The following is a 27,062-nucleotide window of genomic DNA, read 5'->3' as shown; positions in this document are numbered from 1 at the left end:
AAACAATACAATATTGCCTTTAAATATAAATAACATATGGAGAAACTGCCCAGCACAGTGTCTCATACATAGAAGACATTCATTATAAAGTTACTGGTTTTTTGTTTATTTCTATTGTTATTGATGTCCTTTTCCTGTCCAAGAGCAAGAGTTCTGACATTCTACTGTAACAGTTCCCACTGTCATCTATTTCTGTGGCTCTTTACCTGTTATTGTTTTCCAGTTTCTCAATCATTAGTTAAAAAATTAATCCTTTCATTCTCATCAGTGAACAAACCAATCTATCTATGTCAGTGTATATTTTGGTTCTTCAGTGCCTTTTGATTTCTGTATAAACATTCATTTTCATATCTAGATTAGTTACTCTTAGATGCTTAAGATTGACAGACTCTAACTAGCTAAGCCATTATTATAATAGCCTTTCTTACATAGAAATAAACCTGCCCTGTCAGAAGTACCCTCAACATGACAGAGAGATAGATGTGACATGAGACAGGTTGCATTGTCCAGAATTACTCAGCCTGTGAGTATTGGGCCTATCATCCAATTTCAATCAACAGGTGATAGGCCCACAATGCAACCTAAATGTTAAATCTCTTAAATTAAATCATTTAATGCTCATAACTACCTGTTACAGTAGAATGTTATAGGTAATGTATCAGAATGTTGAAATTATATTTTTAAATGAACATTGCTAAGCCCACTTAACCAGATATTTTAATTTCAAATATTAGTTTATCATTAACCAAAAAGAATTGTTTTCAAAAAGTCATTACAGCAAATTTTTATTTTATTGTGATTAGAAGATTAATCAATTTTTCCTGATAAAATCAATGATATCACATTCTCAAGTCATCACTGAATTTACCTATGTCTGTGTCTCCTTCTGACAACAGTGGCTTGCAAATTGTAAGGCAACATTTGCTAGAGGATCAAGAGATGGAGTAATTACCTGTCAACCAGGGGATTCAGAAGAAAAGGTAACAAAAGCCTTTTAGATTTTCTCTTTTCTGTACTCTGATGTTGTGTGTTGGTTTTGACCCTTCCAAGAATCATGGAACTTGAGGAAGAGATGGAATGAATCATCCATACATTCACATGAAGCCAATAAAGTAAAACAGAATGGCATTCAGGCCAAGCATGAATGTGTGCTCTTGGGATTGGTGGGAGGGGGGTGGAGAGAGAGATATTTTTGGAAAAATAAAAATAACCTTTCTTCTGGACATTTCTAACTATACTAATCATTTCCTAATAAGTATGTTCTTTATTGAAAATGTGAAACCAATTTCATTAATTTGTCATTAAACCCCCTGGTTCCTTCAGTGAAGAGTCTTTATTAACATTTCAGTATTCTATTTTTTAATTTTCTTAAATTTTCAATTACATACAATAATATATTACTTTTAGGTATACAACATGGTGATTAGACAACTCTGAAATGATTCCCTCCAGTAGACCTAGTATCCACCTGACACCATACATTGATATTATAATATTATCAACCATATTCCCTATGCTGTAAATGCCAATTCTACTTCTTACTCCTCTTACCTTTTTCACCCAGCCTCCAATGTTCCGCCCATCTGGCAACCATCAATTTGTGCTCTGTATCAATTTAATGTTTCATTTTTTAAGATTCCACACATAGGTGAAACCATATGGTATTTGTCTCTCTCTGTCTGACTTATTTCACTTAGTATTTCAATCCTTTTAGTCTAGCCATGTCACAAATGTCAAGATTTCATTTTTAATGGCTAATATTCCATTGTATGTATTTTCCACAACTTCTTTATTCACTTGTCTATTGATAAATAGGTTATTTCCATATCTTGACTATTATAAATATGCTGCAAAGAACATAGTGATACATATGTCTTTTCAAATTAATGTTTTGGATTTCTTCAAACATCCAGAAGTAGGATTGCTAAGTCATATGGTAGTTCTAATTTTAATATTTTGAGGAACCTCCATACTGTTTTCTATAGTACTTGCACCAATTTACAATCTCACCAACAATGCATGAGGATTACTTTTCTCCCCACATCCTTGTCAATATTTGTTGTTGATTTATTGATGATAGCCATTCTGACAGTTGTGAGGTGATATCTCACTTTGGTTTTAATTTGCATTTCACATGTCTGTTGGCTATCTAAATGTCTTCTTTGGAGAAATGTCTATTCAGTTCCTCTGCCCATTTTTTAATTTGATTGTTCTTTTGGTGTTAAGTTGTATGAATTCCTTATATATCTTAGATATTAACCCATGTCAGATGTGTCATTGATGAATATCTTTATTCATTCCGTTTGTTGATGGTTTCCTTTCCTGTGCAAAATCTCTTTATTTTTATATCATCCCATTCTTTTTGTTTCATTGCCTCAGAAGACATATCAAAAAATATTACAATATAAGAGCAATGTCAAAAAGTTTACTGTCTTTTTTTTCTCTCATAGTTTTCGGGTTTAGGGTCTTACATACAAGTCTTTAATCCACTTTGAGTTTATTCTTAGATATGGTATGAGAAGGTGGTCTACTTTCATTCTCTTACATGTGTTTCTCAGTTTTCCCAACATCATTTACTGAACAGACTGTCTTTACCCCACTGCACATTCATGCCTCCTTTAACAAGGTTTAATCATATTGGCCTGGATTTATTTCAGTTCTGTTCTATTGATCATGTGTTTGTTTTTATGCCAATACCATGCTATTTTTATTACTATAGCCTGTGGTATAGTTTAATATCAAGTAGCATGATACCTCTAACTTTGTTTTTCTTGGGATTGCTTTACCTATTTAGGGTCTTTTCTGGTTCCATATATAAGTTTTAGGATTCTTTGTTTTAATTCTGTGAAAAATCCCATTGATATTTTGATAGGGATTGCATTGAGTATATAAAGTGCTCTGGTAGTATGGACATTTTAAGATGTTAATTCTTTTTATTCGTGAACACACTATATGTTTTCATTTATTTGTATATTTTTCAATTTATTTCTTCAATGTCTTATAATTTTCTGAGGACAGGTATTTCACCACCTTGGTTAAATTTATTCATAGGTATTTCATCTCTTTGATACAGTTGTAAGTGATGTTGTTTTCTTAATTTTCCTTTCTGATTATTGGCATATAACAATGTGACTGATTTCTGAATATTGTGTTTCCTGCTACATTACTAAATTAACTTATTAATTATAATAGATTTTTGGTAGGATCTTTAGGGATCTCTATATATTGTATTATGACATCTGCAAATTATAGTTTTACTTCTTACTTTCCAATTTGGAAGTATTTTATTTCTTTTTCTAGTCTGATTGCTTTCACTAGAACTTTATACTATCCTATATAATAAAGAGGTAATATGTGAATTGAACATCATGTCCTCGCACAAGATGTCTGACGCCATGTGGTCATAAGATGGCTGCCACAAGACAGCCAGCAGGGGAGGGCAGTTGTGGGCGATCAGGCCAGTAGGGGAGGGCAGTTGGGGATGACCAGGCCTGCAGGGAAGGGTGGGCCATTTGGAGGGATCAGGCCATTTGGAGGGATCAGGCCATTTTATTATGTTGATTATTCCAATCCATGAACATGGGATATTTTTCCATTTTGTTGTGTATTACTTTATTTTAATAGTGCTTTGAAATTTTCAGTATTAGATCTTTCATGTTCTTTGTTAAGTCTACTCCTAGGTATTTTATTATTTTGGTTGCAATTAATTGTATTTTTTTATTTCTTTTTCTAAAGTTTTGTTGTTATATAGGAAGGCAATGGATTTTTGTGTATTGATTTTGTATCCTGCAACTTGACTGTATTTATTTTTCAAATAGTTTATTTTTGGTGAAGTCTTTAGGGTTTTCTATATACAGAATCATGTCATCCACAAAAAGTGACAGTTTGACTTCTTCCTTCCCTATTTGGATGCCTTTCATTTCTTTCTCTTGCCTTATTGCTCTGGCTAGGACTTCCAGCACTGTGTTGAATAAGAGTGATGAGAGTGGACCTCCTGGTCTTGTTCCTGATCTTAGAGGAAAAACTTCCAGTTTTCCACCATTGAGTATGATATTAGCTGTGGTTTATCAAATATGGCTTTTATTATGTTGTGGTGCTTTCTTCTATTTCTATTTTATGGAGTGTTTTAATCATAAATGAATGTTGTATTTTATCAAATGCTTTTTTCTGTATCTATTGATAAGACTATATGTTTTTTGTCCTTTCTTTTGTTAATGTGGTGTATTATATTGATTGATTTGCATATGTTGAACCATTCTTTTGTCCCTGGAATGAACCCCATTTGTTTGTGATGTATTATTTTGGGATGTACTGTTGTATTCAATTTGCTAGTATTTTATTAAGGATATCTGCATGTATTCATCAGAGATATTGGTGTGTCATTTTTCTTTCTTTGTGTTTCTTTGCCAGGTTTTGGTATCAGGGTTATATTGTCCTCATAAAATGTATTAGGAAGTATTACCTCTTCTTCAACTTTTTGGAAAAGTTTGAGAAGGATAGGTTTTAAACTTCTTTTCATGTTTGATAGAATTCACTGGTGAAGCCATCTAATCCTAGACTTTTATTTTTGGGGAGGTTTTTGATGGTTGTTTCAATTTCCTTACTGCTGATCAGTTTGTTTGTTTGTTTGTTTGTTTGTTTAATCCTCACCCAAAGATATTTTTTCCATTGATTTTGAGAGAGAGTGAGAAAAACAGAGAGAAATATTAATGTGAGAGAAACACCTTAATTGGTTGCCTTTTGCACAAGTTCAGACCAGGGCCCAAGCAGGGGAAGAGCCTGCAACCAAGGTATGTTCCCTTGACTGGAATCAGACCTGGGACCCTTCGGACCGCAGATCAATGCTCTATCCACTGAGCCAAACCAGCTAGGGAGTTATCAGTCTATTTAGATATTCTGATTCTTCACGATTTAGTCTAGGAAGGTTATATATTTCTAGGAGCTTATCCATTTCTTCTAGGTTATTGAATTTGGTGACATATAGTCTTTCATAATATTCTAGTATGATCCTTTGTGATGTCTGTGTTGACTTCTCTCTCATTTTTTATTTTATTTACATGGGTCTTTTCCTTTTTTCCTTAGTGAGTAGCCAGGGGGTTGTCAATTTTATTAATCTTTTCAAAGAACCAGTTCTTTGTTTTAATTTTTTGTGTAGGTTTTTTGTCCTCTATTTCATTCAATTCTACTCCAATTTTTTATTATTTCTTTTGATGATTTGGGGTTGCTTTTGTTCTTCTTTTTCTAGTACTTTAAAATGTGATGCTAGGTTGTTTACTTGAATTTCTCTTCCTTCTTGAGATAAACTTGTAATGATATAAACTTCACTCTTATTACTGCTTTCCCTAATTCCTACAGTTTTTGATACGTTGTATTGTCATTCTCATTTGCCTCTGTATATCTTTTGATCTCATCTTTTATTTCTTCTTTGACCCAATCATTTTTTAGTAGTATGTTGTTTAATCTCCACATATTTGTGGGTTTCTCTATTTCCTTTAGGCAGTTCATTTCTAATTTTAAGGCATGTAGTTGGAGAATATGCTTGATATAATTTCAATGTTCTTGAATTTGTTGATACTAGTTTGTGACCCAACATATGGTTTACCTTTGAAAAATATCCCATGTGCCCTGGAGAAGAATGTGTGATCGGATGTTCTGGGATGAAATGTTCTGTAAATGTTAATTATATCCATTTGGTCTAGTGTTTCATTTGGCCCAGTATTTCTTTGTTGATTTTCTATTCAGTTGATCTGTTTCGAGCGGTTAATGGAGTATTAAGGTCTCCCACTATGATTTTGTTTTTATCTGTTTCTCCCTTTAATTCTGTGAGTAGCTGTTTTATATATGTTCCTTTTATCATTATAAAGCATCCATCTTTGTCTCTTGTTACCTATGTTGTTTGGAGATGTTATTTGTTTTGAGTATCATTTTGCAACCTTTAACTGAATCTATCTTTGTCTTTGTAGCTTAGATATGTCTCTTGTATGCAGCATATGGTTAATTTTTTGGAGTGGGTTCTTTTCCCCCCACCCCCCTCCCCCCCTCTGTTGCTCTGTGCCTCTTTGTGAATTCAGACCCTTTACATTTAGGGTAATTATTGATGTATGAGAATTTTCTGTAGCCACTTTATCTTTTGTTTCCTGGTAGCTCTGTGCCTCCATTGGCTCTTTTCCATTATGTTCCTGTCTTTTGGTTTTGTTTGGTGGTATTCCATACTTCTTTTCTCTGTTTCCTCTTTTGTTAAGCTATAGTTCTTGGTTTGGGGATTTTGTGTATGGTTACCATTAGGTTTTTTAAAAATAAAGTTGCCTATATACTAGTATTGTAGGTTTTTTTTCCTTTTAAGTGCATCTGATCTTCACCTTCCTTTGCCAGTTCAGACCTTTCCTCCTTCCCCTTTCATATTTTTGTATTTCAAATTATCCCTATTTATGCTGTAAGATTTTTGGTGATCTTGCTTATAGTGTTGTTCTTACCTTGTGCTCTTTGTTTCAGGTACCCTGTTTCCCCGAAAATAAGACAGTGTCTTATATTAATTTTTTCTCCCAAAGTTGCGCTAGGTCTTATTTTCAGGGGATGTCTTATCTTTCCATGCGCTAGGTCTTATTTTCAGAGGATGTCTTATTTTCGGGGAAACACAGTAGAATAACTCCCTTGAGTATTTCCTGCAATGGAGGTTTTCTGGTGATAAAAATCCCTCAGCTTCTGTATATCTGGAAACGTCTTTATTTCTCCTTCATATTTAAAGGATAATTTTGCTGGATATATTATTTGTGACTGGTGATTTCTCTCTTTCAGATGTTTTAATATTTAATTCAATTCTCTTCTGTCTTATAGAGTATCTACTGATGAAATTCTGATGGGTTTTCATTTGTAGATTACTTCCTTCTTTTACCTGTTTTGAGAATTTTTTCTTTGTCATTAATGTTTGACAGCTTCAATACCAAGTGCCTTGGTTAGGGCCTCTTGGATTGATGTAACTGGGTGTTCAGTTTATTTTTTGGGTTCAAGGATCTAGTTCTTTCCATATATTTTGGAAGTTCTCATCCACTATTTGTTTTAATAGATTCTCCATCCTATGCTCCCTCTCTTCCTCCTCCTCAATGCATATAATTCTAATTTTTTTTCTAATGGACAAACAGTTCTCATAGAGCTCTTTCCTTTTTCTTCTTCTCTCTGTCATTTCTTGATTCCTATCTTAAATATCACTAGTTCTTTCCTCTAACTGGTTGGTTCTGTTTTCTATGTTCCGCAGTTCACTCTTAATCTCCTTAATTGCATGCCTCATTTTTAGGATTTCTGTTTGGTTCTTTTTTAAAATTATAATTTCCTTGGTAAAACACTCTTTTTTTTTCATTGATTTATTTTCTGAGTGCACTGAATTGCCTGTGAGTATTTTCTTGCATCTTGTTGAGCATTTTCAGAACTGCAATCTAAAAATCTCTGTTATTTATATCTCATACTTCCCTGTGTTCCAGCCTGCTTTCTGGGGATTTTTCATTTTCTTTCTGGTCCTCCTCATTATTGTGGTTATTTGCTATCCTCCTATGTTTTCACATTTATCTCTGAAGAGGTCTTTCTACCATAATCCAGTAGATGGTGCTGAAATGAAAGTTTTTACCTCTAAGGCCTCCCCATCTTGAACCTTCTTAACTTAAGTAAAAGAGTAAAGTCCTGCTGCTGTGGGTGTGGTTTGTTTTGCTGTCACCATAATGTTGACCCCTGACCTCTGTGGACTCCCACCCCAAGCACCCCTTTTGGGGATCAGTCACAGGGGAAACAGAAATTATACTGCAATAGCTTTTGGTTTACAAATTATATGATCCTGGACCTGACTCCAAGGGCAATAGGTGGCAGGTTTCAGGAGTCCAAGCAGCAAACGTGCTCTGTGGTTCCATTTCTTTGTCTGAAACACCACCACACAGCCTGAAAGTAGGGCACTGAGCAGCAGAGCCCAGTGCTCTGTCACGCATCTGCTGACTCAGATACTGTTCACTCCTTTACCACTTGCCCCCCCTGCTGGGCTGCCCACCCTGCTGAGCTGCCCCACCACCACCACCAACAGCTCTCTATTCCTTCCAGCTGATGGAAGTGTCTGCTTCCACTGGCTTTCCCCCCTTCCTTTCTTCCCAGGAGTCGCAAGCTCCTGGCTGCAGGGCTGCATTTGCAGGCTGTCTGCACTTTCCTCCCTTCCTGTTTCCCCATTTATTCCCCGATGCCCACCTTTAGGTGTTTCAGTGCACAGGTTTCTCAGGTGAGCATCTGTGTTGAGCAGGGATTTCTTTGTTGTATTGTAGATGGTTAACTTTTATTGAAATGTCAGGGGGAGAGGAAATGATGCACCCTTACCCCACCATGCCTCTGATCTACCTTTTCTACTCTATGTATTTTGATTGAAGTAGTTAGTCTAGTTATATTTAAAATAATTATCACTAGGTACATGCTTATTGACATTTTGTTAATTGTTTCTGCTAATCTTTTTCCTCTTAATCTCTTTCCTTTATATATATATATATATATATATATATATATATATATATATATATATATATATATATTATTGATTTTTCACAGAGGAAAAGAGAGGGATAGAGAGTTAGAAACATCGATGAGAGAGAATCATCGATCAGCTGCCTCTTGCACACCCCCCACTGGGGATGTGCCCGCAGCCAAGGTACATGCCCTTGACCGATCGAACCCGGGACCTTTCAGTCCGCAGGCCGACGCTCTATCCACTGAGCCAAACCGGTCCCGGCTCTTTCCTTTTGATTTGCTAGTTTTCTTTGTTTTCTTGGGGTATCTTTCTATTGAATTCTTTGTATTAATTTTTATGTAGATTTTTCATTTGTGGCTACCATGAAGTTCATATATATCCATCTATATCAATAGCATTCTCTTTTCAGCTGATAATTGTTTAAATGTAAATACATTCTAAAAGCACTTTATTTTTACTCCCTCATTCATGATTTGTTTTTGATGCCATGTTTTATATTTTTTTATCTGTCTCTCCTTTATTTTAGTTCTAGTTAGTTGTGCTAAATTTTCTTTTAAACTTCTTTTAAGCTTCTTAAGTAGCTGATTCACTGTGCTTATTATATTTGTCTTTACCAGTGAGGTGTTTTCTTTCCATACTATATTTTATTATTTCTGATTATGGCCTTTTCTATTCTGCATGAAGAAGACCCTTTCATGTTTCTTTTAAAATTAATTTAAGAATGGTAAACTCTTTTAGTTTGTGCTTGTCTTGGAACTCCCTGTGGCCTTTAAAGTTGCTGCTGAAAACTAGCTGATAGCTTTATGGGATTCCTTTGTATGTAACTCATTTTTATCATGCTTCCTTCAATATTGTCTCTTTATCCTTAACCTTTGCCATTTTAATTACAATATATCTTGGGTTTATCTTGTTTGGAACTCTCTGAACTTATTGGACATCTGTTTCCTTCCCCAGATTAGTAAAGTTTTCAGTCATTATTTCTTCAAATATACTTTCCACTTTTTTCTCTCTCTTCACCCTCTGTAATCCCTATAATGCAAATGTTAGAGCATTTGATACTGTCCTAGATGTCACTTACATTATTTTCATTTTTTTTTTTTTTAATTTTTTTGTTCTTATTGGGTGATATTTACTACTCTGGCTATAGGTCACTATTCCATTCTTTCTTTCAACACTTTGAAGTTGTCCTGCCACTCCCTTATGGCCTTTAAAGTCGCTGTTGATTATTCTGCTGTTAAGTCCTTCTAATGTATTTTTCATTTCAGTTATTATATTCTTTATCTCTCCTTGTTTCTTCATTTTATTAGCTCTTTTTTTAACTCTCTCTCTCTGAGTTCCTCTATTCTACTCTGAATTTTGTTAAGAATTCTTATGACCATTTCTTTGGATTTTTTAATCAGACAAATTACTTATCCCCCTTTTATTAGATTTTTCTCTTTGTGGTTTTGTGTTCCTTCCATTGGGGCCTATTCTTCTGTCTCCCTATTTTATTTCACTTTCTGTGTTTGTTTCTATGAGTTAAGTGAAATAATTATCTCTCCAAATCTTGAAAAAGTGGCCTCTGTGAAGACTATGTTAGTTAGTTTTGTAGGCTGGTCTGTCCAGAGGTAGTGATTTCTTGGAAGGACAGCCTGGTATATGCACATATGCAGTGGCTCCCTGTTGTTCTGTCCTTGGCCAAATGGGAGTTAGCGTATGGAGACCTGGTGTGTGTACACTTCCTTAACCTTCTGATCTGGGTGGGGGTGCCAGGTGTGTACTCGCAGAAGAACCCCACTAGTTCATTTTCTCTGGATGGTGCATCCCCATGTGTGCATGCAGGAGTGGCCCACTATCTTCTAACTGGACTGCCTTGCATGTAGGCACCTCAGTGCTTTGCTAGTTCTACATTCTCTCTGTGCAGCAGCACCATACTTTACCTGCTGGATCAATCTCAGAGGCCCCATGTGTGCATGCTATGGTGGTGCTCCCCTCTTTATGCTCAAAGTAGCTTCAGGAATGGTGGAGGGGACATGCAACAGCAACCTGGCAGTTTAGCCAAAGAACCTAGAGAGCTCCTGCCCTCTGTCCACGTGTAGGGGAGACATGAACAATGGTGCTCACCAGTTTCTCCTGTTCTGGAGCGACTCTCAGCTCCTGGAGAGCTCTACAGAACCATAACTTTCTATCTATCATCTATCTATCATCTATCATTTATCTATCATCTATATATCTATCTTTCTGTTGTTTATTATGCAGAAGCTGTTCAGTTGGCCTTCACTTATCTCTCAGGAGGGATTACTTTAAATATAGGTGTATATTTGAGGTGTTCTTAGAAGGGAACAAACTCAGCATCCTCCTATATCACCATCTTGGACCCTCCTTGAGGATGTATTTTTAAGGGAAGTCTTTTTAAAAAATACAGGCATGATTAGTAAATGATGGGCTTGTTGGATATCACAATACTAATTCTTCTAGAATAAGGCACTACATACACTCAACAGAACATAAAACAAAGCATATTTCTTATGAGAGGAGTCACACTCATTGGAGAAACAGCTTTACCAGTAATTTTTCAGCCTAAGCATATCAAGGAGACAAATCTCTTCACAACTAAAAAATGCACTTCTATTTAAGTATGGGGGTTCCTGTTAAGCTGTCCATCTCCTATGGAGTTTATTCTGGAGTGACTACTACTAGGTAATTTAAGTTAACAGGAATGTTGCTCAGGGCAAAAAATTCAGTTCTGGATTCTCCAGGCAACACCCTCAGCCCCACAACTAATTAACATAGCTCACCTCCAAGTTTTGCAGAGCTGGCCCTGAGAGCAGGAGCTCTTTTCACTTCAGTCATTATACATTTTAGTTCACACAATCAAGATTCAACAGATATTTCTGACTACTACTTAAACATGAGACTGTTTGGCCTTAAGAACAATATTTGACATTTAGCCCTACTATATTTCATCTTATATTTAAACCATCATCCCAATTATAAGGTTCTTCTTGAACACTAATACTCTATCATATATTTCCTATTCCTACATAATCAATTCATTGAATAAAAAGCCTGTAGCTTCTGTTCCAATATAGACTGAACAACAAGTTAACTTGAACAAAACAAGACATTTATTCAGTTAAAATGTAATATTTTAAACATCATCTTTTGGGTATAGTCTATATTCTGTAAAAAATCCTATTTCCAATACTAAGGAAATGTATGCTAAAGTCAATGTTTCCTTAAAAATAGTAAATACTGCCGAGACCGGTTTGGCTCAGTGGATAGAGCATCGGTCTGCAGACTGAAAGGTCCCAGGTTCGATTCCGGTCAAGGGCATGTACCTTGGTTGCGGGCACATCCCCAGTAGGGGGTGTGCAAGAGGGAGCTAATCGATGATTCTCTCTCATCGGTGTTTCTAACTCTCTATCTCTCTCCCTTCCTCTCTGTAAAATATCAATAAAATATTTTTTTTTAAATAGTAAATACTCAGGTTGTGTAATCTGTACCATAAGCTTAAAGGTATTTATTTTTCAAAGTTTTGAAAGATAATCATGGTCAAGGTCCAAAAAAGTACAAATCAAACATAATACATTGGTCATCAATATGCCAGACCCATGTAATTTAGCAGCAGGTAAGTACATATTATTCATATATACTTGAAAGATTACATGTATCCATGTATTACAATTGGCTAGGTTATCTCAATTTTATTATTTAGTTTTAATGAGTGACTTTCAGAGACAAAAGATGGTGAAAATAATAGCTGATATAGAACACTGTGGCTCATTTTCTATCTTGTCAAAAACTTCTCAGATTTTACCTATGCCATAAGCATAGAATTCATTTCAGAGTAGAATCTAGAGAAACAAGAATGCCTATGCTACTGTTAATGCATAATAATTAGATTATTTGGGGCTTTTAAACCACCCTATCTATGATCTTAACATCTTGACTTATTGATCTTTCTCATTTTGAAAAACATAACCTCTAAGTCCAATTTATAGATCAACAATATCAGCAGTGCAGGAACAGTGCTTGATGAAAAAAATTTAGGTATTACTACAGTATTTTCAAAAGAACTTTAAGTCACTTAGAAACATTCATAATAAAAATTTCTAAAGGGGTTCTTTTTAAAACCTAGCTATAAGGAAACATTAGCATGGGAGTGGGAGACTTTTAATATTTTCTGTAAAATGGCCTAGAAAGGCATTTTTTGCTTTTTGGAGCTCTAAATGAAAACTGGGTCCCAGCCTCTGACCTAAGAAAGGATTCTGAGATAATAAATATCAGAAAGCTTGGTCTAGCTTACCTAAAAAGGAAAGCTTAAGAAGGACTCTTGAGAACTGTTATGCGTCATGTTGGCCATCTCCCAAGAAACACTGTCTTGTGCCCTAAAAACTGAGTGGAAGGAATACATTGATGATGAAATTCCTTAGCACTAAGCTGGAGTCAAAAAGGCTCCTTACTTTTTTTTTATATTTGCCTTTACTTAACAGAGATTTTTGCTTTACCTGTTGTGATAATCTTCTTGCATTACAACTTTGTTTTGGAAAACAGTAAAAATAGAGCATTTTCTTCACAAAGACCATGTAATTTACTTAGTCCTTGCTTCATTTCACACTTCTCAATAGTTTATTCTATGGTAGAAGCAGTTACATATTAAAATGCATATTCAACATTTTGTTCATATTTGACATTTTCTAAAAGTCTTCATAGTAGAAATTCTGTGTACTTAAGACTCTTGCCCTGTACTCCTTTCTAGAATGACATTGTATGTCAGTAGATAAGGTTTGGTTATAAAAACTTTAAGGCAGAAAGTTTTCTCCCAAAATAGTAAATATCTCAAGTTTATAATCTATTTCATAATATTAAAGGTATTTTTCTTTCAAAATTTAAAAGCTATTTATGACCAGGACCCAAAAATCTACTCAATAAAGATAACACAATAGCCTTCAAGGTGCCAAACCCATGTAACAGGTGAAGCAAGAAGAGATGCTTGGAAGACTGGTTGTGATGGAGATTGGTAGTGGTAATGCTTTGTGTTTGAAGATAATAATAAATACTTTGATGACTTAATTTTTTGTGCACTATACCTTATGTTAAGCACAATACATTAAACTGATAACCCAGAGAATGTTTTGTAAAGCGCATTATAATAAGAGGTTTTTGGTCAAGAATTAGAAACAAATAGGTCCTTAAATATTTTGAAAAATCTAGAACCAGATATATTGACATATAATTAACAATGACCAAACTGATTTTTCTAATATTTTGTCAGGTTACAGTTATCTCTTTCCGCATTCCCAAACTTTCCTTAAACCAATTATATGGTTATGATATGGTGATACCAAAAATTAGTAGCCATAGTTGAACATGGCCCAGTTATATAACTCTGACCATAAGTTCTAAATTAGTTTTAGAAATCGTCTACTGACAAAAATTATTAAAAAATAAAATGTAAGAAAATTACATGTCATATCTCACACTTGTTCAGGAAGTATGTAGACAATGTTTAGCCCTTTGAAATGACTATATCTAGCAATATTATAAAATATTCTCAATATGGAAGGCAATCTCATTAAATAAAATTCCACTTTGATTGTTAAGTATATTTTATGTTAATTGGATAGTCATAGTTTAGTAGGTATGAAGCCAAACATATGAAAGACTCTTCCTTAACATTCAGTAACGGTATAATTTATTTGGGCTGTAGTTCATTCACATTACTCAATTGACCTCAGAATTCTACTATGTTCACATATTATTCACATTTAGATACTAAAATCATAAAGCAATAAAAGTCTTAACTTCTGGTCTCCAGACTGACAAAATCTAAACCAACTAACCAGAGAATCTGAAAGATTACAAATTACCTTTTCAACAACATGCTTCCCACTAGAGCTTGTTTTTAACTGGGCCGCTCTGCATGTCGAATGGGTACCACATTGCAACCATTTATCAAGTCTGGGCAAGCAATGCTAACACTGCTGATGGTTCTGCTGGTGGAAGAGGGCCGTGCTTTCCGTTGCATGCAGACACTGACCCTGTACTCTGTTTCCTTTCCTGTTTCCTGTGCCATGCTTGCTGTGTAGCAAATGGAATCTCTGGCAGTAAGTTAACTTTCTTTCATACTCTGCCCATTTGAGGCATGGACCCATAACATGGTTCTACTGTTACTACTATATCTCTTAGCATGTTTCCCCTTTTTCCTTCCATTTTATATTATTTGGAAGATTGAGATATGCAGGTTTGTTAGTAGTGTTCTGGGCTGCTTTCGGCCCAAAAGTAGAAACCTATGTTGCTATGAACTCTCATACTATCAGTGGAATATCCTGAGTTAATAACTACCATTATCTGACACTTGGAAAGTCAGAGATTTCATAGCTAGGTTTCACCCTATATTGTGAAGGTAACATTTTTAAACAATAGTTTTTTATCTTTCTGTGAATCTCTGGTAGTTATTTTTATACCAGATTTTAAAAGATTTTCCATAAGGAAAAGTTCAAAATACAACGTTTTTCTGAAACAACCAAAGATCTAGTTTGGAGTAACTGTGAGTGTAGCTACTTCTTTAACCTTAGGCTGGTTTCTAGCAATGAGAGATCAGGTAAATCTAAGTAGAATTTTATCCCCCTAAGGACCAAAGAAAGGGTGAGAGGAGAAAGAAAACTTCATTCACCATGCTTTAAAATGAGCTTTAGTAAATTTATAAAATTATGGTAGGATCCAAAGTCTGTTAATAATACTGTTAATAGAATATTCTTCTTCAAACCAAAATTTAAATTATTGTCATTCCTCTCCTTAAACTGATTCGGGGGAACAATTTTAAGTCATCATAGTAGCTCTCAATTCTGAGCTGAGGTCTCTCTACTCCATTCGCAAAAGCAAGGCCCTATTTATCCTCAAGGAACCATATTTGAAAACTGAACAGTGAAGTGTAGTTTAAGCCACATACTTAACCACTTTCACTAGTGACTGCTAAGCCATGAAATTCTACCTAATGAAGGCTATTCTTTTCCTCATAGAATCCCATCCACTACCTATGAGATAACCCATCCTTAGAATAAAATAGGCAGCATTTAGAAGCTGTTATAAGCAGATACAGCTCAAAGAGCAGTATAATTGTTGGTGTTGGAATTACTCATGATTTATTTTCCCCTCATGGAATACATAACTCACATAATGAACACAGTTTAAATTCCAGAGGTATTTACAGGGTCATTTTGTATTAGTACTTTATAATGTTCTTTTCACAATAAGTTTTGAATGTTTTTGTAATTTCTCCTTTTGTAAGCACATTTTAGCTGTTTTTTATTTCTTTAATTAAACAACTGTTTATTGAGCACTGAGTAGAAGCATCGTCACTAAAGCTGACGCAGCACCTTAGAGGGTCATATGACTGTTTTATTTACACAGACTTCAGGATGAGTGTCTGCACCCAAAATGTAGCCAGAATTGTTTCATGGAGTAATCTTTCCCAAGAGTCTACCTGAATTTATAAATTTAACACTTAGAATGACTTAATGTTTTGCCTTTCAACTATACTTTTTAAAAAACACAAATTTTTTATTTTTAAAAAAATAATATTCAGCTTATAAAATTTAAGACAGCTGCAACTATAATTAGTAGACATGTAACTGGCAAACATAATGGAAATCTGGTGATTCACTCAGTCCCTTTATAGCTACTACTCCTCTCTAATTACTCATCCTCCAGGAGCTATTCTATGTTATATTGTGAATTTCTCACTGATATTTACTGACTGGACTTGTTCTGTTTTAATGGGAATAACAACAGCTAGTTATGGATCCTTAATTTTTTTTTTTTATTTGTCTCCACCAAGATTTCACTTGTACAAAAATTGTCCTTAATAACTAATTTCTCCCCATGCCAATTCTCTCTCTAGCAATTGGAACTATGTCAGAGGTTATATAAGCTACACTTCCAGCTGCTGCTGCTTTTTCAGTCCTACTGTAAGCTCATCGGCCAGGTGCACGAAGTCAGTTCCATGCCAGAGGTGAGCCCACACACCTCCCAACCCTGAGCGCTGCCATGAAAATCTTTCCTTTCCTTTTGTTCTCCCTGGAGACTGAGGCAATTGTACATCCAATGGGTCAAGCCTTCTGCCTGCTAATCAATAACTGAGTCTGCCCACTAGACCAGCCAAGATTAAAAACATCTTGCAGGCAGTTTAATACGAAAATATAGAAGAGATGGGTGGTCAGAGAAGAGATCTGAACTGAAGATGTAGATGTTGTAGTCATCAGTGAAAAGCCAAGAGTTCAGGAAACATCCAACCAAGAGTATATTGATGAGGTTGGAGCACCATATTTATCACTCATTTGGGAAAAAGGAAAAGGATGGTATAGTTTTTTTAATATACTTTCACATGCTAATTTCAAGGGAGGCATAAATCAGACAGCTTTATTTATGAAGAGCTCTTCACAAACCAGTTTTCCTCTACTGAATTACAAATTATTAGATAAAAGAGAAGGCAATTGATATGTTATTTGCCATGTTGTAAAAATATTGTAGGTTTACTCTTCTTATTCTTCCAGCAAGTATTAACAGGATCCTTAGAATCCATCTTGGATCAAAAAAGAGAAGACATACAATGCAACTTACATGTCTTTTTCCATATTCAAAAGGCAATTAAAGTTCTACTTTAGAGAAGTAAATTATGTGTTACATAGAAAAGTGAATTATGTGTGTGTCTACATTAGATAATTGTTTTAAATTTTGTGAATTTCTCCTTAATTATTTTAAATTTAGGTAAGTTTTAAATACTGTACAAGCACATGCAATATTTAAAACTTGCATAGATTTAAAATAATTAAAAAGAAGTTCACTTTAAAACTTTAAAATGTATGTACATAAGGCACTCTAACATCTTATTTAAAATCATCACCTCAGAACATTTTAAACCTAACTCTGGAGTAAGTATTTATAATTAACAAGCATCTGTGTGGAAACAGTCTGAGAGCTTTGGTTCTATTGCTTGTAAAATGAGGGAGCTGGGAAGGTAAATCAACTCTACAGAGAAAACAAGAATCATCAACTTGCATTACAAAGCAGGGGGGGGGGAAACCTTTAAATTCATATCAATTTTTAAAATTTCTCTTGAGATTAAATTCCAAAACAGTTGTCTTCCACAATACATCTTAAGAGTGCTAAGTTTTAGGAATGCTAGGTTTAGGAGTGCTAAGTTTTGTAGGTTCTCTTGTATGCTTTACTTTTTAACACTGAATCTTTTGAGTTTCAGTAATTTTGAGGGAAAATCTTTTACCTCTGTAACATGAGAATTATTACATTGAGATTCTTCCTTCTCTTCCTTAAAAGTATGTCTTTAGTCTCTTTCCATAGCATAACAATAGTAAGAAAATTTCATTTTTCATAGTCTATGTTGATAAATTTATTGAGCATTTTATGCAAAACTTACTAATTATTTTATACACACTATCTCAGTCCTACAGGTGAGAAAAAGAAAAAGCTGCATAAAAATGCATTTACTTGACCGTGGTCCCACCATACATTGTAGAACTGGCATTTGAACCCAGCTTTACCCAATTCCCAAGCCTGTTCTGGTGTGCATTTTACTTCTGAATATGCCCTTCTACTTAAATAGACAACACTTTAAAGGAAATCTTAATCTTTTCTATAAGAAGAACTTCCCAGATGTAGACACATAAATACATACCTTGTTATAAAGTTTCATTTGTCCTATTTTAGTTTACTATGATATTAAGCTTGTGCTTAACTACACCACATATAATTAATTGTTTTCTTTGGGGGATGTAAAATCCATCCTTGAACTAACTACAGTAAAAATAATTTTTTAACAGCTGCTAAATATGTCCAGGGAACTGAGTGACTTAAAGAAAAATCTGAAGGAGGCCACTGCAGCCATTGCAGCTGACCCTCTTTATATAGAGGGTGTGTGGTCTGAACCAACCTTCACGTCTACCGAAGCAGCCATCCAGTCCATGCTGGACTGCCTGAAGAACAATGAACTTGGCAAGGCATTACATCAAATCAGGGAATGCAGGTAATTCTATTTCCTTCAGATATGGTTAAAGAAAATGCATGCCTAATAATTACTTTGTCATGGTTAGTAACTAGATCACTACAGAAGGAGTATCTGGATATTTTACATACCTTCTTCTCATATCTCTGCTATTACCATGGCAGAAACATCAGATTTCAGAATTTATATGTTAAAAGTATTGATGTTGCTTCTGGCCATTTGTCATCCCTAGAATGTTGACACACTTCAAAGTAAACCCCAATAAGAGATCCAAGTTGGCAGTGGCATAGTTTGATGCTGAAATCACCCACTCCCACAAGCACACTAAAATGTACACCTATAGAGAGACAGCTGAAGACTGTTGAACAGCTTTTAAACACAAATGAGAGAAAGACAAAATAGAGAAGGCTAGGGGAGCTCTTTGCATCTGTAGGAAATATCCAAGAGCAGAAGTGCTGGTGAGCAACATTGTCTATGTCTCCTCCACCTTCATAGCGCAGATGGAAGTTGTCAAGGTGCTTTGATCTGTTGGTGAGATTACAGCAATGTGTGCCCAGCCCTCTGCCCAGAGTCTATTTAAGCTCTGAACAACAGGAGCAAGCAGGAACCACAGGGCATCACACCACATTCCTGGCCTCCCTGCCTGGATCCAATCTAGTCTAACAGGCTAATACCCCAGTAAATATCTCCCAGTTCCAACCTGCCTGCCAAAACTACCAGGTACACAGCCAACACAGAGGTTTCTTTCTGTACAAGAAATGAGAGAGGTCATGGAGAGCAGGCTAGGGAACCACAGGAGTTCTCTAGGAACTGTAGGAATTTCTCCAGGATTGGAGGTGCCTGTGAGTACTACTATACACACCTGATCTTCTTCCTTGCAGATGCTTCAGCTTGGTAGCCCAATGCCATAGGCACCAGTTCAACTCCAGCTAGCCTTCCAAATTAACCCAGTACACCACATATGTCAAACACAAGGCCCACGGGCCAAATCCAGCCCGCCAGGCCTTGCAATGTGGCCCGCACCGCGCTGTCATCACTGCACTCCACTGTCAGTTTATGACATTGTCAGTTTATGACTGTTCAGTAAACCATTCGGCCCACGATTTAGGCTGGATTTTAGATTTTGGCCCCTTCTCTGATTGAGTTCGACACCCCTACAGTACACTAAGAGTTTACACATAGGTCACTTCTACACAAAGCCACTTTTTCAAGAATGGGAGAGAGATATATATTTTGTCAAATTTATACAAATAAAACATCAAACAAGATGAAAAAATAAAAACAGAAGAATACCTCTCAAATGAAGGAATAAGAAAAAACCCTAAGGAGTTGGAGATAAGTCATTTGCTTAATGAAGAATTCAAAGATATAGTTCTAAGGATACTCACCAAACTTCAGAGTAGGATATAGGAACTTAAAACTACAACAAAGAGAAAGTATAATAAAGGTCCAACGAGAGCTGAAAAATACAATATTTGAAGTGATAAATACATTAGAAGGAATCAACATCAGATTAACATACAGAAGAATGTATCAGTGACCCAGAACACAGACTAGTGGAAATTAATCAGAACAGCAGAAAATAAAACAGAATTTTCTAAAGTGTAGATAATTTAAAGAGCCTCTGAGACAAAATCGAGCTCACAAACATTCACATTATAGGCATTCTAGAAGGAGAAGAAATAGAGAAAGGAACAAAAACATTATTTGAAGGAATAATGGCTGAAAACTTTTCTAATCTGGGGAAAGAAACAGCTATTCAGATCCAGGAAATCACAGAAATTTTCAAACAAGATAAACCAAAAAGGTCCACACCAAGATATATGGTAATTAGAATGGCAAAAGTTAAAAACAAAGAGATACTCTTTAAGGAAACAAGAGAAACACAGGTTATAAACAAAGTCAGCCCCATAAGGCTATCAACTAATTTTGCAGCAGCAACTTTATGGGCCAGAGGGAGTGGCAGGACATCTTCTAAAGTGCTGAAATAAAGGAACCTACAACCTAGATTAATATACCCAGCAAGGTTATCTTTCAGAATTGAAGGAGAGATTTAAAAAACCAGCAAAAAGTAAATGAGTTCATCACCATTAAATTGTTTTTACAATAAATGTTAAAGATCTTTAAGAAGAAAAGGGAAAGCAATAATCATAAATTAGAATATATAATGAGAAAATGTTACTGGTAAAGCCAAATATTAAATAAACACAGCAAATCAGACATTTAAAAAGCTACTATAAAGATCAAAAGACAAAAGTACCAACTCAACTCAAAATACAATTAGTTATATTGTACTCAACTCAAAAAACAAAAAGATATAAAGTACAACATCAAAAACAGAAAGTGTAAGAGGCAAGTCCAAGATTCTGGTGTTGGAAAACACTGATTTAGCCCCCTCCCAATAACACATTAAATGTACACCTATTCTTAGAGCAGTTCCTCTTGAGATACAACAGGTCAACTGAACAACTTCTACACAAAAACCAAGAGAGATACCACATAGAGAAGACTGGGACCTCCAGAGCTCTCTAGGAGCTGAGGGAACTCTCCAGGACCAGAGGATGGGGAGCACCATGGGTTACATCTCCCTTGCACTTGAAGAGTGCATCTCAGCTTTGTCCAGGTTCTCTAGCCAACCTACAAACCCACTATAACACTTTCACAGCCAACCTCTCATAATTAGAGATAGCAGGATACCATAGCATGAACTCACAGGGTCCTCCACCCAGAGATTGATCCAGCAGATCCAGCAAAATGCTGCAATACCATACAGAGAGAAAGTACACAGATACTGAAGCACTGCCCCACCCAGAAAGGGTATGAAAATAGTAAGGTGTTGCCATGTGAGTGCATAGGGATGCCCTAACAGAGAAATTGTGAAACCAGCGGGTGATGCAATGTGTACACTCAGGACAGTCCCGCCCAGATCCATGCCATGCAAAGACAATTAAGGTAACAGGACCACCTGTTCACACATCTGGAAACCCCACCCAGATTAGAATGGCAAGGAAGCACACACACATATGGCTTCCCCAACTACATTGTGGCCATGGACAGGCAGAAAAATACAGAGCCTGTACACTAAGCACTTCCACTCAGAACGCATATTTTTTCTGGCCAATTGGCACACCAGAAACCATTTGTGTGCAACTAGACTACAACCAGCCTACCAAGCAAAATTATCCAACACAGAGTCTTCACCAGAGCCACTTCTTCAAGATTGGGAGAGATAGCTATTTTGTAACTCATAGGAACAAACACAGAAAGTTAAACAAAATAGAGAGACAGAAGACTATGCCCCAATTGAAGGAACACAAAACCACAGAGGAAAAAAATCTATTAAAATGAAGATAAGTAATTTGCCTGATAAAGAGTTCAAAGATCTCTCCCCCTTATTCCCACTGACCCCCACCTTCCCTGATGTTTGACGTTCTGGGGGAGAGATCAACAAAGGGACTTGTGTGCATGCATATGAACCTAATCAATGGACACAGAAAACAGGGGAGTGGGGCATTAATAGGAGGGTGGGGGGTAATGGGGGAATAAGGATACATATATAAAAAAATTTTAATTAAAAAATAAATAAAATAAAGAACTATATTTAAAAAAAAAGAACTGGTTTTATTTTTAAAAAAGGAGTTCAAATAAACAATAAGAATATTCAAAAAAAACAAAAGTAGGTCCTGGTTGGGTAATTCAGTTGGTTGAAGCATTGTCCTGTACACCAAAGTTTACAGATTTGATTCCCAGTCACGGCACATATGTAGGTTGTGAGTTTGATCCCCTATCAGAGTGCATTTTGAGGCAATTAATTAATGTTTATCTTTCACATTTCTCTTTTTTTTTCCTCTTCCTCTCTCTTTCTCTTTCTCAAAATCAATAAACATATCCTTGGGTGAGGATTTAAAAAAAAAAACAAAAAAAAAAAAAAAAAAAAAAAAAAAAAAACGAGAGTAGAAAAGAGGAATTAAGAGGGAACTTCATCAAAGAGTTAGAAAATACAATAAAGTATAAATAAGAGATAAAGAATGCATAACTAAAATAAAAAATATATTGCTGGAAATCAATAGATTAGTTGATTACCTGTATACAGAATAGTGGCTATCATCCAATCAGAACAGAAAAATTTTTCCGTATTTAAGAACTAGGAGCCTAGCGCACAAAATTGCACGAGACCTGGGACCTTGCTGGTGCCACGTGAGACTGCCCTGAGTCCCAGAGTCCCACACTGAGGGGCCGGCACCACAAGTAACTTCCCCGAGACCCACCCTGTGGCCAGCACTGCAGGACTCCCTCGATGCACCTCCTGGTCAAGTCCCCACTGGCGCTGCAGGAGGTAAGACCCAGAAAGAGTCCCACTGCCACCGCCACCACCACTGCCTTGGAAGGCAAGACCCAGAAACCAGCCCATTACCCTGGCGGGACCTAGAAACTCACCCACGCTTCCAGTCCAATCCTCCAGAGTCAAGTCCCCACCCACTAGCACGAGGCTTGCCGTACACGCAGCCTCCTGTTGATAGGTTATGACAGCATGAGGGCGTCACAACCACAGGCTTTTTATATAGAAAAAAGATAGGACCTAGCGGGTTTGGCTCAATGGGTAGAGTATTAGCCTGCAGGCCAAAGGGTCCTGGGTTCAATTCCAGTCAAGGGCACATACCTCAGTTGCAGGGTCCTCCTTAGCCAGGCCCTGGTCAGGGCTCATGCAGAAGGCACCCAATCAATGTGTCTCTCTCGCATTTATGCTCCTCTCTGTCTTTCCCTCTCTCTTCCACTTTCTCTAAAAATCAATGGAAAAATATTCTCGGATGAGTATTAAAATAAATAAATAAAATAAGGAAAACCTTCTCTAGGTCAATATCAAGTGTTGTAACCAGCTCATTAGAGGGATTACAAAAGGTGAAGAGAAAGAAAAACACATGAAATATATTTGAAGAAATAATGGCGCTTGGCCAGCATAGCTCAATGTTAGAGCATCAACCTATGAATCAGGAGGTCATGGTTTGATTCCTGGTCAGGGCATATCCTGGGTTGTGGCTCGATCCCCAGTGGAGAGTGTGCAGAAGGCAGCCAATCAGTTATTCTCTCTCATCTTTGATGTTTCTATCTTTCTCTCCCTCTCCTTGCCTCTCTAAAATCAATAAAAATATATTTAAAAAAAAAAACAAAAGGAGAGAAAAGAAAAGGAAAGAAAAGAAAAGAAAACAAGAGAAAAATAATGGCTGAACACTTTCTAATCTGGGGTAGGAAACTGACATTAAATTCAGGAAGCAAGAAAAGTTCCAAACAAGATGAATACAAAAAGGCCCTAATCAATGTACATTATAATTAAACTAGAGGCCGGTGCACAAAATTTGTGCACGGGGGAAGAAGGGGGTCCCTCAGCCCAGCCTGCACCCTCTCCAATCTGGGATCCCTCTCACAGTCCAGGATTCCTGGCTCCCAACTGCTAACCTGCCTGCCTTCCTGATTGCCCCTAACCACTTCTGCCTGCCAGCCTGATCACCCCCTAACCACTGCCCTGCCAGTCTGATTGATATCTAACTGCTCCCCTGCCAGCCTGTTTGCCCCCAAATTCCTTCCTCTGCCCACCTGGTCACCCCTAACTTCCCTCCCCTACAGGCTTGATTGCTCCCAACTGCCCTTCCTTGCAGGCCTGGTCCCTCCCAACTGCCCTCCCCTGCTGGCCATCTTGTGGGGGCCGTCTTGTATCCAAATGGGAAAAGGTATCTTGATCTTGTGTGTTGGAATGATGGTCAATCTGCATATTGCTCTTTTATTAAATAGGATAGAGGCCTGGTACACAGGTGGGGGCCAGCTGGTTTGCCCTGAAGGGTGTTCCAGATCAGAGTGGGGATTCCCTTGTGGTGTGGGGTGGCCTGAGCAAGGGGTCTGTGGTGGTTTACAACCCAAGCAGAGGCCCTAGTATCTGGGGTTTATTTACCTTCTACAATTGAAACTTTGTAGCCTGGAGCAGAGCTAAGCTCCCTGCTCGCTCTGTGGCTGCTGCCATTTCTGTTTGGATTTGTTTACCTTTTGGATCAGTTTATCACTGAAACTTTGTAGCCTTGAGTGGAATAGCCTAGGCCGGCTAGGGCAGGTGGAAAGCTTGGCTTCCTCTATTGCTGGGGAAACCCAAGTCTCTCTCCTGCTCTCTGTGGCCGCAGCCAATACTCTCTCTAATTGGCTGGTGGGCATGGCTTGTGGATGTAGCGGAGTGATGATTAATTTGCATATTACTCTTTTATTAGGTAGGATAGCCAAGATATGGAAGCAATCCAAGCACTCATCAATAGATGTAGGTAAAAAAAATTGATGGTACATAGATACAACAGAATATTAGTTGACCATAAAAAATGAAAGAAGTCAGAGAGTAAGACAAACACCATATGTGGGGGGGAAAAACAAAAACAAATTAATAAACAAAACAGGCACATAGATAAAGATAAACTGATGGTTGCCAAGGAGGAAGGGTATGGGGAATGATTGAAATAAAGTATATTTTTAAATTTTTTTAAGTATATACGCCAACATAATTTTGAAATCTAATATTTGAATGTATTCTTTTGGGTGTTTTACCCCTACATTTTGAAAGTATATTCACATATTCATTGGAATCATGACATAGCAAATAAATGTTTTTAAATTATCAGATTTCAAGCTTATACTTTAGATATTTTTATCAAAGCCAATAATATTTAATATAAATTTATGGTGATGGTTTCAGAATTCTGAATATAGTAAAACCACTGAATTGTATACTTTAGGTTTGTGAATTGTATAATGTATGAATTTTATCTCAATAAAGCTTTTTTATAAAATATTATTATACTAACACAGACTCATAATTTCTCCTCTTTGTAACTAATAGTGCCTATAATCTGTGCTCTTCTTTTTTTGAACACAGAAGTCTGTGGCCCAATGACATCTTTGGAAGCAGTTCTGATGATGAGGTCCAGACACTACTGAATATATATTTCCGTCATCAAACTCTAGGACAAACAGGTACTTATGCTTTGGTGGGATCTAACCAGAGCCTGACTGAAATCTGCACCAAGCTGATGGAGCTGAACATGGAGATTCGAGACATGATTCGCAGGGCCCAGAGTTATCGAGTCCTCACTGCTTTTCTTCCAGACTCCAGTGTTTCTGGCACTAGTCTCTGACTAGAGTCACCTGTCACCCATGGGTTCCAAGATGGGTGTGCTGCCATGCTGGAGTAACATCACTCGGTATCTTTTCAGTCTTCAGAAGGCTTGGTTTGACAATTCTCCCTCTTGTTACCTGTTGGACTTTTTCTAAAGGGATGACAGAACTTCCAACATGTAGCAATGAAGAACCAAGTTGACAAAACATTTGAGAACAGACTCCATTTGCCATGCTATGTAGCACAAATGTGTTATTTTACTGAGCAAATGCAACTCACTACTGAAGAAGTGACTTCTATTGCATACCAAAGCCGACTACCTTGAACAATACCCTTTCTTTCTAGAAACTACTTTAGATTGGCAAAAGTGCAATGTTCCTTCATATATATATTAAAACTTGTACATTCTTTCCCTTTATTTTTCCTTCCCTTTCGTTCCCTTTTTTTTTTTTTTTTTTTTTTTTGTGAACTGAGGATGGGACAGGCAGAATGAAGCTGGCCATTGAAAACTAAAAGAAGGTTAAAAGCTGACAGCCTGTATATGTGAAAAGGGAATTGTAAATGGACAATTAATGTACACTGTAATTTTAATATAATTTACTATACCTAAAAGAGCTGCTATGAAGTACCTTTCTTATGTTGCTAGGCTACTGTTTCTTAAAACCCTGGATCTCTTTGCAGGGGTCTGTGATTAGAACCTTATTACCAAAAATTGTCCAGATAAACCTTTTTTTATGGATCTTGGCTGCTTTATACTAAAAGTTGCTTTTATGAGCATATTTATACTACAGAAGGATGAGTGTTAATTTTAACCAACTTTGCCATTTTGTAGAAGAGAGTTAAAGTCATTCACATGATAAATCCCAAGTCTTTTCACCTGTCATGCATGCATGTTTTAATATCCATTTGGATAACCGGAAGTAGAATTATAAAGGTAAAATATGAATTATCACTTTGTTCCTTAAGAAATGTCATACTTTATATTTGTAATATTTATCTAAAGGGCCGATCTTAAGTTTTCTTCCTTAAACTTAATGCTGTCAAGTATTAGATATGTGCATGTAAACCTGCTGCACATCAGAAACATAGTCAAAGTTTATCTATGTAACTTATTTGCTCTATAAATACATTTAAAGTTTTTGTGATGTAATCTTGGTTGGTATTCTGTTCAGAACTGCCTTTAGACTAAAAAAATAGAAAATACAAAACACATATTGACCATGAACTTTATTTCTGATTAATGAAAATTTTTGCCTTTAACACACTTGACAGTTTTATTTTTTTTTAAATATATTTTATTGATTTTTGTACAGAGAGGAAGAGAGAGGGATAGAGAGTTAGAAACATCAATGAGAGAGAGTCATTGATCAGCTGCCTCTTGCACACCCCCTACTGGGGATATGCCCGCAACCAAGGTACAT

At 36.4% G+C, this 27,062-nt stretch overlaps 1 protein-coding gene across 9 annotated transcripts in view; it reads left to right on the top strand.

Annotated features, from left to right (window-relative positions):
* The window catches only part of FRY (FRY microtubule binding protein), a 476,275-nt gene extending 449,422 nt beyond the window's left edge, over nt 1-26,853 (top strand). For 6 of the 9 annotated variants that reach the window (XM_084878512.1, XM_084878510.1, XM_084878508.1 and 3 more), the window contains 5 exons: nt 897-980; nt 14,563-14,580; nt 16,377-16,487; nt 18,313-18,515; nt 25,402-26,853. In XM_084878512.1, the coding sequence (XP_084734638.1) occupies nt 897-980; nt 14,563-14,580; nt 16,377-16,487; nt 18,313-18,515; nt 25,402-25,660 (675 nt within the window). In that variant the 3' untranslated portion in view covers nt 25,661-26,853. Of the gene's footprint in view, nt 1-896; nt 981-14,562; nt 14,581-16,376; nt 16,488-18,312; nt 18,516-22,636; nt 22,977-25,401 lie in introns of those variants that run through there. The other 3 variants (XM_084878505.1, XM_084878507.1, XM_084878509.1) reach the window with 2 other exon arrangements.
* The last annotated feature ends 209 nt before the right edge of the window (nt 26,854-27,062 follow it).

Source organism: Pipistrellus hanaki, assembly GCF_964339955.1.
Source record: "Pipistrellus hanaki genome assembly, chromosome: 3".
NCBI lineage: Eukaryota > Metazoa > Chordata > Mammalia > Chiroptera > Vespertilionidae > Pipistrellus > Pipistrellus hanaki.
This window is presented reverse-complemented; position numbering and strand designations above follow the sequence as displayed.